Genomic DNA, 14,179 nt, shown 5'->3' on the forward strand with positions numbered 1-14,179 from the left:
GGCTTTCTCTGGCTGCTGGAGCCTTCTCTGCCTGTTCCCACAGCGGGCTGCAAAGTGTGGGGGGAGATATAACTCTAACCAGGGAGCAACCCTCAGCCAATGATTCCTGGGAGTTGAAGTGTAAATGTGGCAAAACTCAGGTGTGTTCTGTGCAGTTTCCCAGCAGGAATAAGCCCTGGTTGCCCCAGTGGTAACTGACTTGATATTGAATGCTTTTTTGAGTGCTTCCCCTCCCTCAGTTTCCCACTCTGTTGGTGCTTTCTGATATTACCTCCCAGATGAGTTACTTGCACTTACACCTTGCTTTGGGTTTTGATTCAAAATACCTGCCATACTTACTCTGAAGCCCATTGTCCCCAAGGAGTAGAAAGGAGTGACAGCAATGGCTTTGAAAAGGTCTTTTCTCTTAGAGCTAAGACCTCGCCCCTGGTGTGGTCAGAAGTATAGAGAAAATGCCCCAAGTCATTATTCAAGTCTCTTCTTTTATTTTTTTTAAAATATATTTTATTGGTTTCAGAGAGGAAGGGAGAGAGAGAGAGAGACATCAATGATGAGCAAGAATCATTGATTGGCTGCCTCCTGCACATCCCCTACTAGGGATCGAGCCCGTATGTGCCCTTGACCAGACTTGAATCTGGGACCCTTCAGTCCGCAGGCGGATGCTCTACCCACTGAGGCAAACTGGCTAGGGCTGAAGTCTCTTCTTTTAGATGTATGATCAAGATGTAACCAGAATAGATGGAAAGACACCAACATTCTTTAGAATTAGAAGCTTAACCTGAATCAGACCTTTTGTTAATACATACTTTTGGTCTGGAAATTCAAGGTCAGCTTCTGTGTAGTTGCAATAAAACCTGCTTTATATGCTTTATCATGTACTAGGCATTGCAAGACACTTGTCAAACACACAGACCTTCATATACAAGCGGGCATGGAGAGTTTCGGGGCCACAGTGAAAACCAACACTAAATTATTAGTAAAGTCACCCCCAGGATAAAAAGAAATATATCCAGAGAAGTTGCTTCATTGAATGTACTAGACCAAGCCCTATTGAGCTAATAATTCAATGACAGTTATTGATATTGCCAGCTAGATCTCTAAAGACCTTTACAAAGTTTTGCCTTGTTCTCTACAAATAAAAAATCCAAATTAATAAATATGAGAACTTGTCCTAGCTGGTTTGGCTCAGTGGATAGAGGGTCATGAGTCTGATTCTGGTCAAGGGCACATGCCTGGGTTGTGGGCTTGCTCCCCAGTAAGGGGCGAGGCAGAGGCAACCGATCAATGATTCTTATCATTGATGTTTCTATCTCTCTCTCCCTCTCCCGTTTTCTCTGAAATCAATAAAAATATATTAAATAAATAAATAAGAGAACCATTTCATCTTGAGGCTCCTAAGAGGGTATTAAAAGTAAAATTCGCCCTAACTGGTTTGGCTCAGTGGATAGAGTGTCAGCCTGTGGACTCAAGGGTCCCAGGTTCGATTCCGGTCAAGGGCATGTACCTTGGTTGCGGGCACATCCCCAGTAGGAGGTGTGCAGGAGGCAGTGATCGATGTTTCTCTCTCATCGATGTTTCTAACTCTCTATCCTTCTCCCTTCCTCTCTGTAAAAAATCAATAAAATATATATTTTTTTTTAAAAAAGTAAAATTCTAGCATATGTCACAACTGAAGAACACCAAAGTCCAATGCATTCAAAGAAACAGAAATAAATATTTGTCTCACTGAGGAAATGGACCGTATGCTACTGTATTTTTCTATCACTGAGACACCAGGAAGATTGTAGTTCAACCACTCGGCCCCTGTTTTGACACATTTGCACTGTGGGAACTGTTTCCTTATTTGATTCTACTAAGAGTTACTGAGGAGCACCCACTATGTGCCAGGCACTATGCCGGGCTCTGGGTGTGACATGACTGTGCGGCAGAATAAACTGGAAACACAAATCAAGTAAATAAAACAATAAATATGCTGTTATAACTTATGACAAATGATATAAAAAACCTGAACCAGTTTACTTATAAAGGTGGGGCATAGAAGGAGGTAATCTGAAAAGGTGACATTTAAGTTGAGGGCCTTTAAAGATGAAAAGAAGTCAACCATGTAACAAGTAAGGAGAAAAGGAGAAACATCTCAGGCAGAGGGAATAGCATGCAAGTATTGAGTTAGGAAAGAGCATGGGGTGGTGAAGGATCTGGAAAGAGCCCAGTGTGCCTGGAGCAGAGAGGGTGAGGGATCCATGCATGAGATGTGGTTAAAGAGAGAGGCAGAGGCCAGGAAAAGTAGATTCTGATAGCTCAGAAAAAAAGGAGTTTGGGATTTTCTTCTAAATGTTATCTTCACCCGGCCAGTGAGGCCCAGAGGTTGAGCGTCAATCCATAAACCAGGAAGTCATGGTTCATTTCTTGGTCTGCGCACATGCCCGGATTGTGGGCTCGATCCCCGGTGAGGGAAATACGAGAGGTGGCTGATTGATTATTCTCTCCCATCATCGATGTTTCTATCTCTCTTTCCCTCACCTTTCTTCTCTCTGAAATCAATAAAAACATATTTTTAAAAATAGGGCTGGAGATCTCCTGATTTGAGCCAGTTTTGATTCTTTATTCCTTTCCTTGCATTATTCTTCTTTTCCTTAAAAGAAGGGGTTTTAGAGTCCTCTTAACCAGTACAGCATTTCTCTCTTCCAAACACTTATGTGGTTGCCCATTCTCAACTGGAAATTCCCCAAAGGTGAGAAATTACCATATCAGTTATCTGTATCTGAGAAACAAATTATACCCAAACTGGCTGGAAAAAAACACACAGTCATTATTTACTAATGAGTCTCTGGATTGGCAATTTAGGCTGAGTTCAATTGGAATAGCTCCTCTCTGCTACACATGATGCCAACTGAATTCACGTACGCATTTGGCCCCAGCAGCTGGAATTTTCCCACGTTTTAATTGACCAAGAGACCAACCTAAGCTTTTTATGTGGTGGGAAAACTTCTCAACACCAAGCCCCATTGTGCAGGCACTTTTTAATCCTCTGCTCCTATCGCTTTTGCTAATGTCCCATTGGTCAAACAAGTCACCTGACTAAGCTCAGCATCACTGTGGGAAGAAGCTACACAAGTGCATGCACACTGAAAGGAGTGGATTGATGAACCAAAGCTGTGTCACTCTACCCTACTCACAGCTGCCTCAGAAATCGCTTCATTTTCAGACACTTGTCAGAGAGTGAAAATTGTCTCCTGCATGGAAATCCAAGGATCCAGCTCCCGTGCAATGATGGGCAGGATCATTCAATGACCCTTGGGTGTTTGACTTGCAATTGACTTTGTCCCATGAGATCTGTTCCCCCTAGATATCCCCACAGCTACCTCCTCAGTCCCAGACATTCCTGCAGCTCTGATCCTGTCCTTCAAAGATCTCTCTTTGGAGATCTGGTGTGCCACTGTTGTGACATGTATCAATCTATTATTTTAGTTCTCAGTGAAGTTCTCGGTAAACTCATTATTATCCCCACTAATTTCCTGTAGCTGGTTTTCAACATTCCTCAGTTTTTCTACCCTTTAAGTCATTTCCCAGGCACTAAGACTCAGCACTTGGGTTACTCACCTGAGTGTGTTCAGATCTCTTCTTTACTCAGATGCTTGATTGGACCCTATTAATAGTAAGCATTTATAAGTATGAGGCACTGTCCGAAATACTATATGACATAGATTAATTATTCAATTCACACAATGAGCCTATCAAATCAATACAATTATAAGTTACATTTTACAGTGGAGCTATCCAAGGCATAGAGGAATCAAGTATAGTTGAAAATTGAGCAACAAGAGTTTGAATTGCACGAGTCCACTTATATGTGAATCTTTTTCTGTACTGTTTTCAGTCCCTGGTTGGGAGTCCATGGATGTGGAGAGCTGGCTGTATGCATTGATTTACACCATTTTATAGAGGGAACCTGAGCATCCACGGTTTTTGTTATTGCGGGAGTCCTGCAGCCCATCCCCTGTGGATTCCAAGGGTAGTTAAGTTTTGGGGGAGTCCCAAGTTATACACCAATTTTCTAACAGACTTCACATTGTTTAAGGGTCAGCTGTAATTTGCCAAAGGTCACACAGCTGGAAAGTGGAGGAGTTGGGATGCAGATCAGGCAGTCTGATATTAGAGTCTTACTCTCAACCACCCTTCTTATGTTTCCTCTGGATGCCAGGGTTATCACTTGGAGACCTCTTGTCAGGCCCCAGTTTCATCTGCAGCAGCACTTGGGCCTTGACCTCATCAAATGATTCCACTTCTTCCTGAGCAGGCAATCATGCTGTGACTCTTCTTATTGCAGGTGCAGTGGGAGTGCATCAACCCCAAGTACAAAGCCAAGAAGAAGAATTATAAGAACTCAGGCATTGTGATTTTGAATCAATGCAAGGTATGTATATAGCTTGTCTTTTAGGAGTATAAAGCTAAGGTGTCTGGAAAAAAACAGTTCAGGTTGTGTAGTCAGAGGGAGAGAGTGTCAAGGAGATGTGATCTTTTTTAAAGTAAAAATCAGAAAATCAATGTATTAATGGGCATACAATGAGAAATGTATACATAGGTGGTCTTGGAGCTATGGAAGTCCAATGCCACCATTCCCTCCACAAGGATAGCCCTGTCCCCAAAGTTAGGAGAATCTTGGTCCAAGTCAAGGCTCTTCTCTGCCCAGGGCAGCACCAGAGGGAGCTCCCCAAAGGAGGCAACCAACCTTTCCAAAGTACCTACCATGTGTCTATCACAGTGTTCAGTGGTTTACTAGTATATGTGGTACCTCATTCATGCTGAAAGTGTTCCAGGAAAACAAGACAATGGGAAAAGATTGAAGGACCTAGAAGTTCCTCTCAGAGCATTTCTAACTTCACAGAAAATTCTATGTGCTAATAAGTAAACCCCTTAAATTGCATCTAAGAATAATTCTGCCACTGGTTGAGTACTTACTATACAACAGTAACTATAATAAATCCTATTTACTCTTATCACAATACTGAGATTTCCACTTTCAAATGAGGTCATTCACAAGTCATTGTTTTAGTCATGTATTTTATTTTTTTATTTTATGATGCTTTGATATCTGGGGGCCTTGTAGACCCTGGGAAGGATTGCCCCTCCTAGAGTTAGCTAATTCCTAGAGGCAGAGGCTGATTAAAATCACGCCTAAACCATAAGGGAGGGGAGCAAGGGATGGCTATTTTCAGCCCTCACAGGCTTATCTGAATTTAGCATTGCTTGCTCTCCCTCTCTTTTTTCTTTTCTCTCTCTCTTTCTTAATGAAACCAAGTCAAATGACTCACCTTTTCCCACAGATAACTCTCTCTTCTCTTTCCTCTAGTTGAGCAGCCTAACCCCAAGGTGTATGCCTCAGGTCTGTAAGGACACGGATCATGCTATTATTACTAAGAGGGTTTCTTTTCCTCCTCCTATGCAGATCCACAAGATGCATTCTTTCTTGGACTACATCATGGGTGGCTGCCAAATCCAGTTTACAGTAAGTTGTTTCCTTGCTCATTCTTATTCAGGGAGCTGGGTTTGGGGCACGAGGAGACAGAAGTCTATTAAAGCACTAGGTCAGCTTTGTTCAAGTCTCATTGCTGAAATATGGTGTGGTCCTGTGTTTTAAAAATAAGTTCATACTTCTGTTTTTTCCAATGACTATGGTTTTCAGCATTGTGTCAGGAAATTCCTGTTGCTCCACCACAGGTGGTTTGGGGAACCACCCTAATGCTTCCCTTCTTTCAGTAACTACACGAGGCAGTAGGTAGTAGGCACAGTGCCAGACCCCATCTCCTAGTGAGAAGGATGGGAAGGAAGTAAACTGGGCTAGTGAGTCCCAGTGAACCAGGGTGGGCATCTTTGTTGTCTTCATGTGGCCAGAACACAAACACCAATGTCAGTCCAATGGTTAGTGCCAGGAATAAGCCATCCAAATGGTTCATCTGGCAATAAAAGTGTGAATTCCAAAAGACTGGAGAACCAGGCCTTAAAGTTGACAGATACAGTGAGTGTATAGATTCAGTGGGTGGATTGAGGATCATCTCTTACATGAACTCTATAAGCCCATGGGATTTACACACTCCATAATATGCATTTTGGTGGGTGGGTTGGGTGTTTTAGAGTTCCCAGGTAGGCCAAACTTGTGAGTCCATCTGCTCTGGAAAAGCTTGTTCCTAGGTTTGGGCAGATGTGCCCTCCAGAAAGAGATTCCCCAGGTGGCAAGAGAGAGCTCTGCTGAAACCTATGGGAAAACAGCATGGATGTAAACAAGAGAAGTGCAATCTGTGCCGGGTTTGTTCCTCGTATTACAGAAGTGAGCTCATGAAGCACAGCCCTGTGTAGCTCCCTAAACGGGCTCTCTCATGTGAGGAAGGCAAGAAAAATTGGTTTAACTTTTTTGTCCAGGTTTGAGCCCAAGAGAGTAGATAGGGCCAGTGTATTCCAGTGACCAGGGATAGTGGTCCTCAAAGCACTAAAAAGGAAAGTTCCAAGGGGATGATAAAGGGGTCTTTTGATAGGTCAGCCTCTACCTAGCTTGAGACTTGTCCTCTGCTGTAAACTCAGGGGGGTCTACTATGTCCTGCCTAAACGTGGGGTATTGTTCATTTACCACTGAATAGTTACAGCAGTTCATTATAGAATTTGGTCATTTCTTTTGGGTGTAAAGTTCTTTAAAGACACACTCGCCCAGCCCTCCTACATGCACACTGGCACATACAGAAGATAGCAAACATGTTGGTTGTGGCACACACATCTAGCTCTAGCTGTCCTGTGGCTTCGTTGTCACTCTGAGTGTATACAAATGCAGTAGAAAAGCCAGCAATGTCATAAAGGAGAGCCACTGGAAATAGTGTCCCAAGATCATAGGCAAAGGAGAGATTTCAGGAAACTATTTATAGGTTTTCAAGGGAAAGCTCTATTGACTCGGGTTTGTTTTAGATTCTATAGATCCCATGCTCATGAACAACACTTTGTTCAACCTTCGGAACCTTGCTTTACCCTTGGAGTTGTGCTGCAAAGAATTGGCCCCCATAAAACCCAGAAATTTAACCCCCCAGAGTTCCCAGGAAATATCCTAACTTATAGAGGTCAGTATAGCCTTCCTGACATAGAAGGATTGCCCTCTCAGCTTTGATCTCCCCTCTTATTTTTGCTGACCCTCCCCAACTGGGAGGTACCACCTTAATGGGTCTCATCATCACCACCACCATCCCCCACCCCGTCCCAGCTTCTCAGGCCCTCCCATGTCAACTGATGGACCTATTGGGTCTAGAGTAAGTCTGGAGCAAGGAATGAAAAGAGGAGAATGTACAGATAAATGTTGAGAAGAGGACAGGCCATCATCATTGTCCACCACAAAACCCTTCCCCCTGCAGGGGTTCACGCTGGGGCCTCAGAAGAAGGTTGCTAGGCATTCTGGTTTGAGCTTTCTACTAAAGAGCACATACTAGTCACTTCAATGTCACTTTCTTCCAAAATTAAGTCAGCTTTCTCATTAATTTCTTATTGCTCAAGCAGTACAAGCTAATATAAAATACACTTATTATCTGTAATGCAAACTATTCATAAAAATTAGCATGTCTTATTAATTTGGTCTATAAGCATTTATTATCTGTCCAGTAATTTTGTTGAAACCATCTGGCAACATAAAAAGAAAGTGGTGAGGGATGAGAAATAAGAAGAAGGCAGAGCAGAGAAGGGAGCGGGGAGATGTTTTGTTGCAGTCAGAAATTCTCATTGGCACAGAAATTATAAAGCCCAGCAGATGAACTTTCTGTCTCCCTGGAGAGCTTCAGGAGCCAGCAGCGAAATAAAGTTCTGGATGTCTCCTCCACTTTTGCCCCTTCTCCACTTCTCCCCTGTGCCTCAGGAGGTCTTCCTCTTTGGGTGCACTAGCCAGGCTCTCCTGCTCATGGGTTTTGGTTGGCTCTGACCAATGGGAAGAACCAACCAGAGATCAAAGAAGGACTGGGGAGAGAAGTTGGGGTACCCAGCTCTGTCTGCCAGGCTGTGGTTTGGCAGTGATCATGTCCTCTACAGAAGGTCACAATTTCTGTCCAGTGCCCTGTCCTACAGGTAGTACTCTAAGTTCTAGTAATGGGTTCTCCCTACTCTTTCTAGTGAGTCAGTCTCCCTTAATCTCTTTGAATTGTCTTTTCATTAAACTCTCCTTTTTGAGTGGGCCATTTGTTTCCCATCAAGACTCACCAACGCAAATTACAAACAGGGGCAAGGGGAAAGCCTTTGCACCTTCCCCAGATGCCTGGTGTTTCTGGTTCAACCCTCACCTTTTTTGGGGGTGCCTGGCTGAGGTATATTAGGTGCTCAAAATACTTTTGTTGAATAATAATGGATTGAACCCAAAATCATCAAGAAGAGAAAAGGCTTAGGGAAAAGAAGAAATCGGATGAATATATATGATACTAGGTTTTTGCTTTAAAAAGCGCCCCTATGAACTTAAATGTTTATGCATCAATATTCTAATAATACTGCAATCTTACTATGAATGAGCAGGCTATATTTAAGGGCGTGTTAGGGAAGTGGTTTGGAGTAAGAACCTGAAGGGCTTTGAGGTAATTTGCTGGATATGGAAATATTCAAGAGACTCTTAAGATGGACATTCAAGCAATCAGTCACATGCTTCAGGGAAATAAGTCTGGGAGTGCTTGGTGAAATGCACCGATAGTGCAGAAGGGGCTTTGAAAGATGGAGCAAGAAGAGCTTCAGCCCACTGCAACAGTCCTGGGGACCGGTAATGAGAGGCTAAATTAGAGGGCCAGCAATACTAAGAGAAAAGCAACAGAGAATGATGAGTCCAGTCTTCTGTGTCTGACTGACCAGGCATGGCGGTCCTACTCGTGGAAATAGGGAACTCCAGAGGAGCTGCTGGGCAGGATGATGAATCTGTCTGTGGACAGGTTGGAAGTACCTTTCATTTTTAGCTGATGTTCCATGTGCCAAAAATATTGAACTCAATATATGGACATGACACTTTATGAATATGACCTAGGTTTCAGGAGAGAGATGGAAGCTGCACAGATATGGGTCTGGATGAGATGGCCAAAAAGAAGACTACAGAAAGCAAAGGGGCTCATGACCGAAAATTATCGAAGACCTGCATTTGGTAGCAAGGGAAAGAAGGGCAGCAGTAAGAAAAGAGATGCCAGCGGAAAAGGCCCAGGAGGAAGCACTAACTCAAATGATCAGGAGAAAGGGGTTCCAAAATCAAAGACGCTAATCCCATAACCTAAAGAAACATCTGTAAAGAATAAAAACCAATGACTGGCGTGTGTGATGAGTAGGTACACATCATCATTGAAAGACCAATTTTAGCAGAATGAGTTAGGGGGGACCTAGGAGGTAGGGTGTAATCAGAAGGAAAGGGAGTAAACACAGCAGAATACACCAATTCATTCAACACAGTTGACAGTGAACGGAAGGCAATAGTGGGAAAGGAGGATGGCACCTTGAGGATTAAAAAAGAGGAGGTGTTAGGCTAGAATCTGACCGTAGCAGAGGACAAGGCCCAGTGGAGAGAAGGAGACACATGATGCTAAAAAACAGCCCTAGTCAACAATTCTTATTCTTTTTTGGTCACCTGGGTCACTTAGGAATCTGATACAAGATCTATATCGTCTCACTGGAAAATGCACACACTCAGTTTTGCACACTATTTTGGGAGGTCAAGGGCGCCCTTGAGGACAATCCTCATTCCTCCTGTGAATCCTCGAGTCATAAGAACTTGAGGGCAACTGTCTCCTCACAGTCATGGAGGAGGTGGGCGCAGGTGAAACAGAGGCTACAGGGAGAGAGATTGAGTTCAATATGTTTGGCACATGGCACAGCAGCTAAAAATAAAACTAGATACTAGAATTTCATGCACAAAATACAAAATTATAGACAGCTCAGAATAGACAGACACCAGAAGGTATTTGGAAAGAAAATGGGAAAAGAATTAAATGTTTCCTTTGAAAGTTATTGCTTTTCCAGATGCAGGAAAATGTTCATTGTAAAGCAGATTTTTACAGAAACAAGTTGTAAGCAACTTATATGTCCAACAGTAAGATAATGGCTATGTAAATCAAGGTACCTCCTTTAAGTAGGCCATTTTAAATGAAAATTATAATGATTGGGAATAACATGGGAACATGTTTATGACATTGTGCTAAGTGAAAAAAAAAATCAATATAAAGCAGAACCACCCTATGATTACAATTATGTAAAATGTGTAAAACATTTGTCTCTGTATAGGCAATAACTGGAAAGGAAAAGAAAAAGGAAATATGACTTACTAGGCTAGTGGAATCTTTGGGTGAAAAGCATTGTCCTCAGGAGTGCCCTTGACCTCCCAGAATTGTGTGCAGAATTGGGTGTCTGCATCTTCCAGTGAGAGCATATAGATTTTGCATCAGATTTTCAAGTGGTTCATGTGACCTCCCCCCAAAAAAATCTTTTTTTCCTTATTATTCTCAAATGACCATTTTCATTATTTGTAGTTTTTAGAAATTAAAGATGGCATTGCTTTCTTTTTATCTCTGATTTTATAGTCTGAATTTTAATAATATGATGTGATATAATACTGTAAGCTAAGTATGGCTTCTCTTTGATTAACCTTGAACCTTATAAAAAGATCACCTGTTAAAATCTTGGGAAATCTTTTCTAACCCTGATACATTTAGGGCATCCTCTGTCCTAGTTTAAGTTTTAAATCTTTATGTTATATCCCAGATGAAACACTGACCGGCTCTGAGAAATAAGAATGAGCCCTGGGTTGAAGAGGGAGGGGAATGCTTGGCAATTTCCAGGAAATAACCTCAGGGGTCTTTTCCATCTAATCTAGGGTCCTATTTCTTTGCCCGCTATGGAGTTTGGAGGAAATAGAAAAGCACAAGAATTTAACCTATCATTTAAGAAACGGTTCAAACTAAACAATATAGGTCCAAATTGCGTACGAATAAAATTTGAAAAAAGCTACCCCAGCAGGTGTCATTGCAAAGGTTGACTGCGTGGCTGACTGCAGAGAGATTAGGCAACTGCTGAGGTTGCTTCACCACAGTTTCCCTTAGAAAACATCCAGAGGGGTCCCAAATGGCCCATTTTTCACAGACAGGGAGGGGATCCAAGGAGTAGGCTCATTACATTAAGAAATTTTTTAAAATCCAAAGACAAAGTGTCATCACTCCCTTCTGGAAAGCAGCTCCAGGTGCTGGGGGCTTGGTGCCACAGAGGGAGCATTTTGCATTCTACTCTACCAGGTTTGTCAAGCTGCTCCACTGCTCTGCTTACTGATGAGAGAGAGGGGATGGGAGCAGGCGGCATTGGGGGGGGGGGGGGGCTGGCGGCAGGGGAGAGGGCGGGCTTCCTGGGCAGAAGGGGAGAGAGTCATGGGCTGGCGCCTGTTCTCGGGCTGCCCACTGAGAAGATTGGAGAGCATACCAGCAACCATAGGCTTTTGTCAATAAATGTTTCCCATCAGAAAATGACAAAGTGGTGCACTGCAAGCTCACTCCATTCAGGGCACCGGGCGTCAGTAGCCACCTCCACAAACTGGCATTTTTCAGTCATTTTCTTGCTTTGATTTCTCAACGCCATCCCATCTTTCACGGTCTCCCTGTTTCTTTTTAAAATAAACCTCACCGTTAACTCTGTTCTCTTTTCGCTAATGCTGCCTCTGGGGAGCACAGAATTCTTGGTAGAAAGCCACCTCCTGGAGATAGATATTTTATCTCCCACTCCACCAGGAGGCTTTAGAAATCGTCACTTACCAGGAAAAAATTATTAACTGCCATGTACTTAAGAGTGTCCACTGCTGTCTAGTCAAATGATAAAATATTGTTGTGAGCAATGGGAACTACAGAATGGGGTAGGTGGTAAGGATCACTGGTTTATTTCTTTATCCACTAGGTAGTGTTTAAGTTTATACCCCTTCCCCAAAGCTTTATCAGAATTTCCTGAGCTGGAGGAGCCTCTGTGGTTGTCAGACATGGGGGCCATCCCCAAGGGAAATGTGGAAACCCCAGAGGCCTGCCTGCAGTAAAGGAGTAAAATTCCCCTCAGGTATGTTGTATGTCTGGACAGCACCACCAAGTACAGACAGCCCAGTACCAACCATCTAACACTGATCTTCAAGATGTCAGCGCCTCCAACCCCAAGGGAATCTGGCTGCTCCATTTCCCTACATGGCATCCAATTCCACATTTAATCAGTCACCAAATCCTCTTCACTTTCTATCCTGGCATTCTTCAGTCATTTGCTGGCTTTTATTTCTCAACGTCATTCCATCTTTAACAGTCTCCCTGTTGCTTTTTAAACTAAGCCTCACCTTTCACTCTGTTCTCTTTTCACTAATGCTGACTCTAAAGGGCACAGAGAATTCTTGGTAGAAAGCCACCTCTTCGATCACAGTCCCCTTCTCACTATCATTTATGCCCTGCCCTGGTTTGTTACCCATAAGGGCATGATTCCAAGCATGAGGATAAAGAGCTGGTAGAAGTGAAATGACATAGCAGGGCTAGACAAGGGTGAGGCAAGAGAGGCACTGAGGATGCAACATTTAAGGATGCACTCCCTCTCAAGGTTGTGCACATGTAGGCTCAGCTGAGAATGAGTGCCTTCAAGTCGCCTCTCTTGCTTGACTCTAGTTCCAGCCCCGTGTGTGTGTGTGTGTGTGTGTGTGTGTGTGTGTGTGTGTGTGTGTTTGATATATTATTGCCAAAATCTATGTGTGTTCATCTAGACCAGTGGTTCTCAACCTTCTAATGCCGCAACCCTTTAATACAGTTCCTCATGTTGTGGTGACCCCCAATTTCATTGTTACAAATTGAACATAATTAAAACATAGTGATTAATCACAAAAACAATATGTAATTATATATGTGTTTTCTGATGGACTTAGGCAACTGCTGTGAAAGGGTCATTCGACCCCCAAAGGGGCCACGACCCACATGTTGAGAACCGCTGATCTGGACATTCTCCCAATACCACAGCATACTCACTCAGGTGATGTCCCTGGGCTCAGATGCCGCCACTTGTTGCCCACATGTTTGGATGGTCTTGCTCATACCTGGGGAGAAAAGAGGAACAATTATATCTCTTGCATTGTCATTTTTATGGAGGTTTTCCACTCTGGTCTTTATATTATCTGATTTCATGCTCTAGTTTTATATCAAGACACCAGCATGTCTCTGCCATCACAGAGTACCCTTGGCACTCAGTCAGGTAGTCAGCACATGGGACAGTGGTCACGTGCAGCATGGAGAAGCACAGGTAGAGGAGGGTGGTGATTTATGATGAAGGGCATCATCATAATAAGGCGTGAGGTGGGCCATAGATACTTGCTATTCATAAAGTCTCCACACCTGCCAATGATTTGCATTTTAGGTAAGTTGGAGCAGAATCAAGGTTATCTCCATAACAAAATTCTCAGGTTCTTCACAATTCTCTGGAGTTCTAAAATGTTTTCTTCAGTGGGAGAGAAAGAGGTGGCTTTACACCTGGCCTTCCCAGCACTGTGTACACACCTGCGAGGTGCCAGTATGGCTTATGTGTGTCTCATCAGGACAAAAAGGCCAGTGTGTTTGAGCTTAGTAAACCCAGGAGACCTCCAGGTATACGATTTTTTGCAAACACTGTCTCTCAAGCACTTCTTGAGTGTGCCTCTTGGAGTCTTCCAGGAATTATCTGCCTATATTTGGACCTCTGTCTGGTTGGGTTCCTGTGGGTGGGCTCTGGAGTGCTTTCACCTCCTTCTCGTTCACAGATACATGTAGCCCCCCCATCTCACCCCCAACTGCCACACAAACACAGCCACAACTAGCATGCCATCGGTCCTTGATTAAAAGGACAATGATTTGTTGTCTTTCTCTTCCCCCCACCCCCCACCCCCCAAATGGATTGGCTTTCACCTTCTGGTTGAAATCTATCTCAGAAGATACTGGATTTTACTGGTCCTTTTAAGTCACCTCCAGTCATCCTCAGTAACATATTTGACCATCGTTGTGCAAGTGCACACATACACACACACACACACACACACACACACACACACACACTTCAATTGCCCTTTTACAACTGTTTTGAATACAAAGAGATGTTCATTCAAGGACATTCTTTTCCCCTAAATAACTGTAGTTACCTCCTAGCTAGTCTCCCTACTTCCAGGGCAAGT

The 14,179-nt window shown here is 43.3% G+C and overlaps 1 protein-coding gene across 2 annotated transcripts in view; it reads left to right on the forward strand.

Moving 5' to 3' along the window:
- The window catches only part of CPNE4 (copine 4), a 354,210-nt gene that overhangs the window by 310,819 nt on the left and 29,212 nt on the right, over positions 1 to 14,179 (forward strand). For both annotated transcript variants that reach the window (XM_036332620.1, XM_036332621.1), the window contains exons 9-10: positions 4,328 to 4,414; positions 5,447 to 5,506. In XM_036332620.1, the coding sequence (XP_036188513.1) occupies positions 4,328 to 4,414; positions 5,447 to 5,506 (147 nt within the window). The remainder of the gene's footprint in view (positions 1 to 4,327; positions 4,415 to 5,446; positions 5,507 to 14,179) is intronic.

This window comes from Myotis myotis, unplaced genomic scaffold, assembly GCF_014108235.1.
Source record: "Myotis myotis isolate mMyoMyo1 unplaced genomic scaffold, mMyoMyo1.p scaffold_m19_p_13, whole genome shotgun sequence".
NCBI classification, from domain to species: Eukaryota; Metazoa; Chordata; class Mammalia; order Chiroptera; family Vespertilionidae; genus Myotis; species Myotis myotis.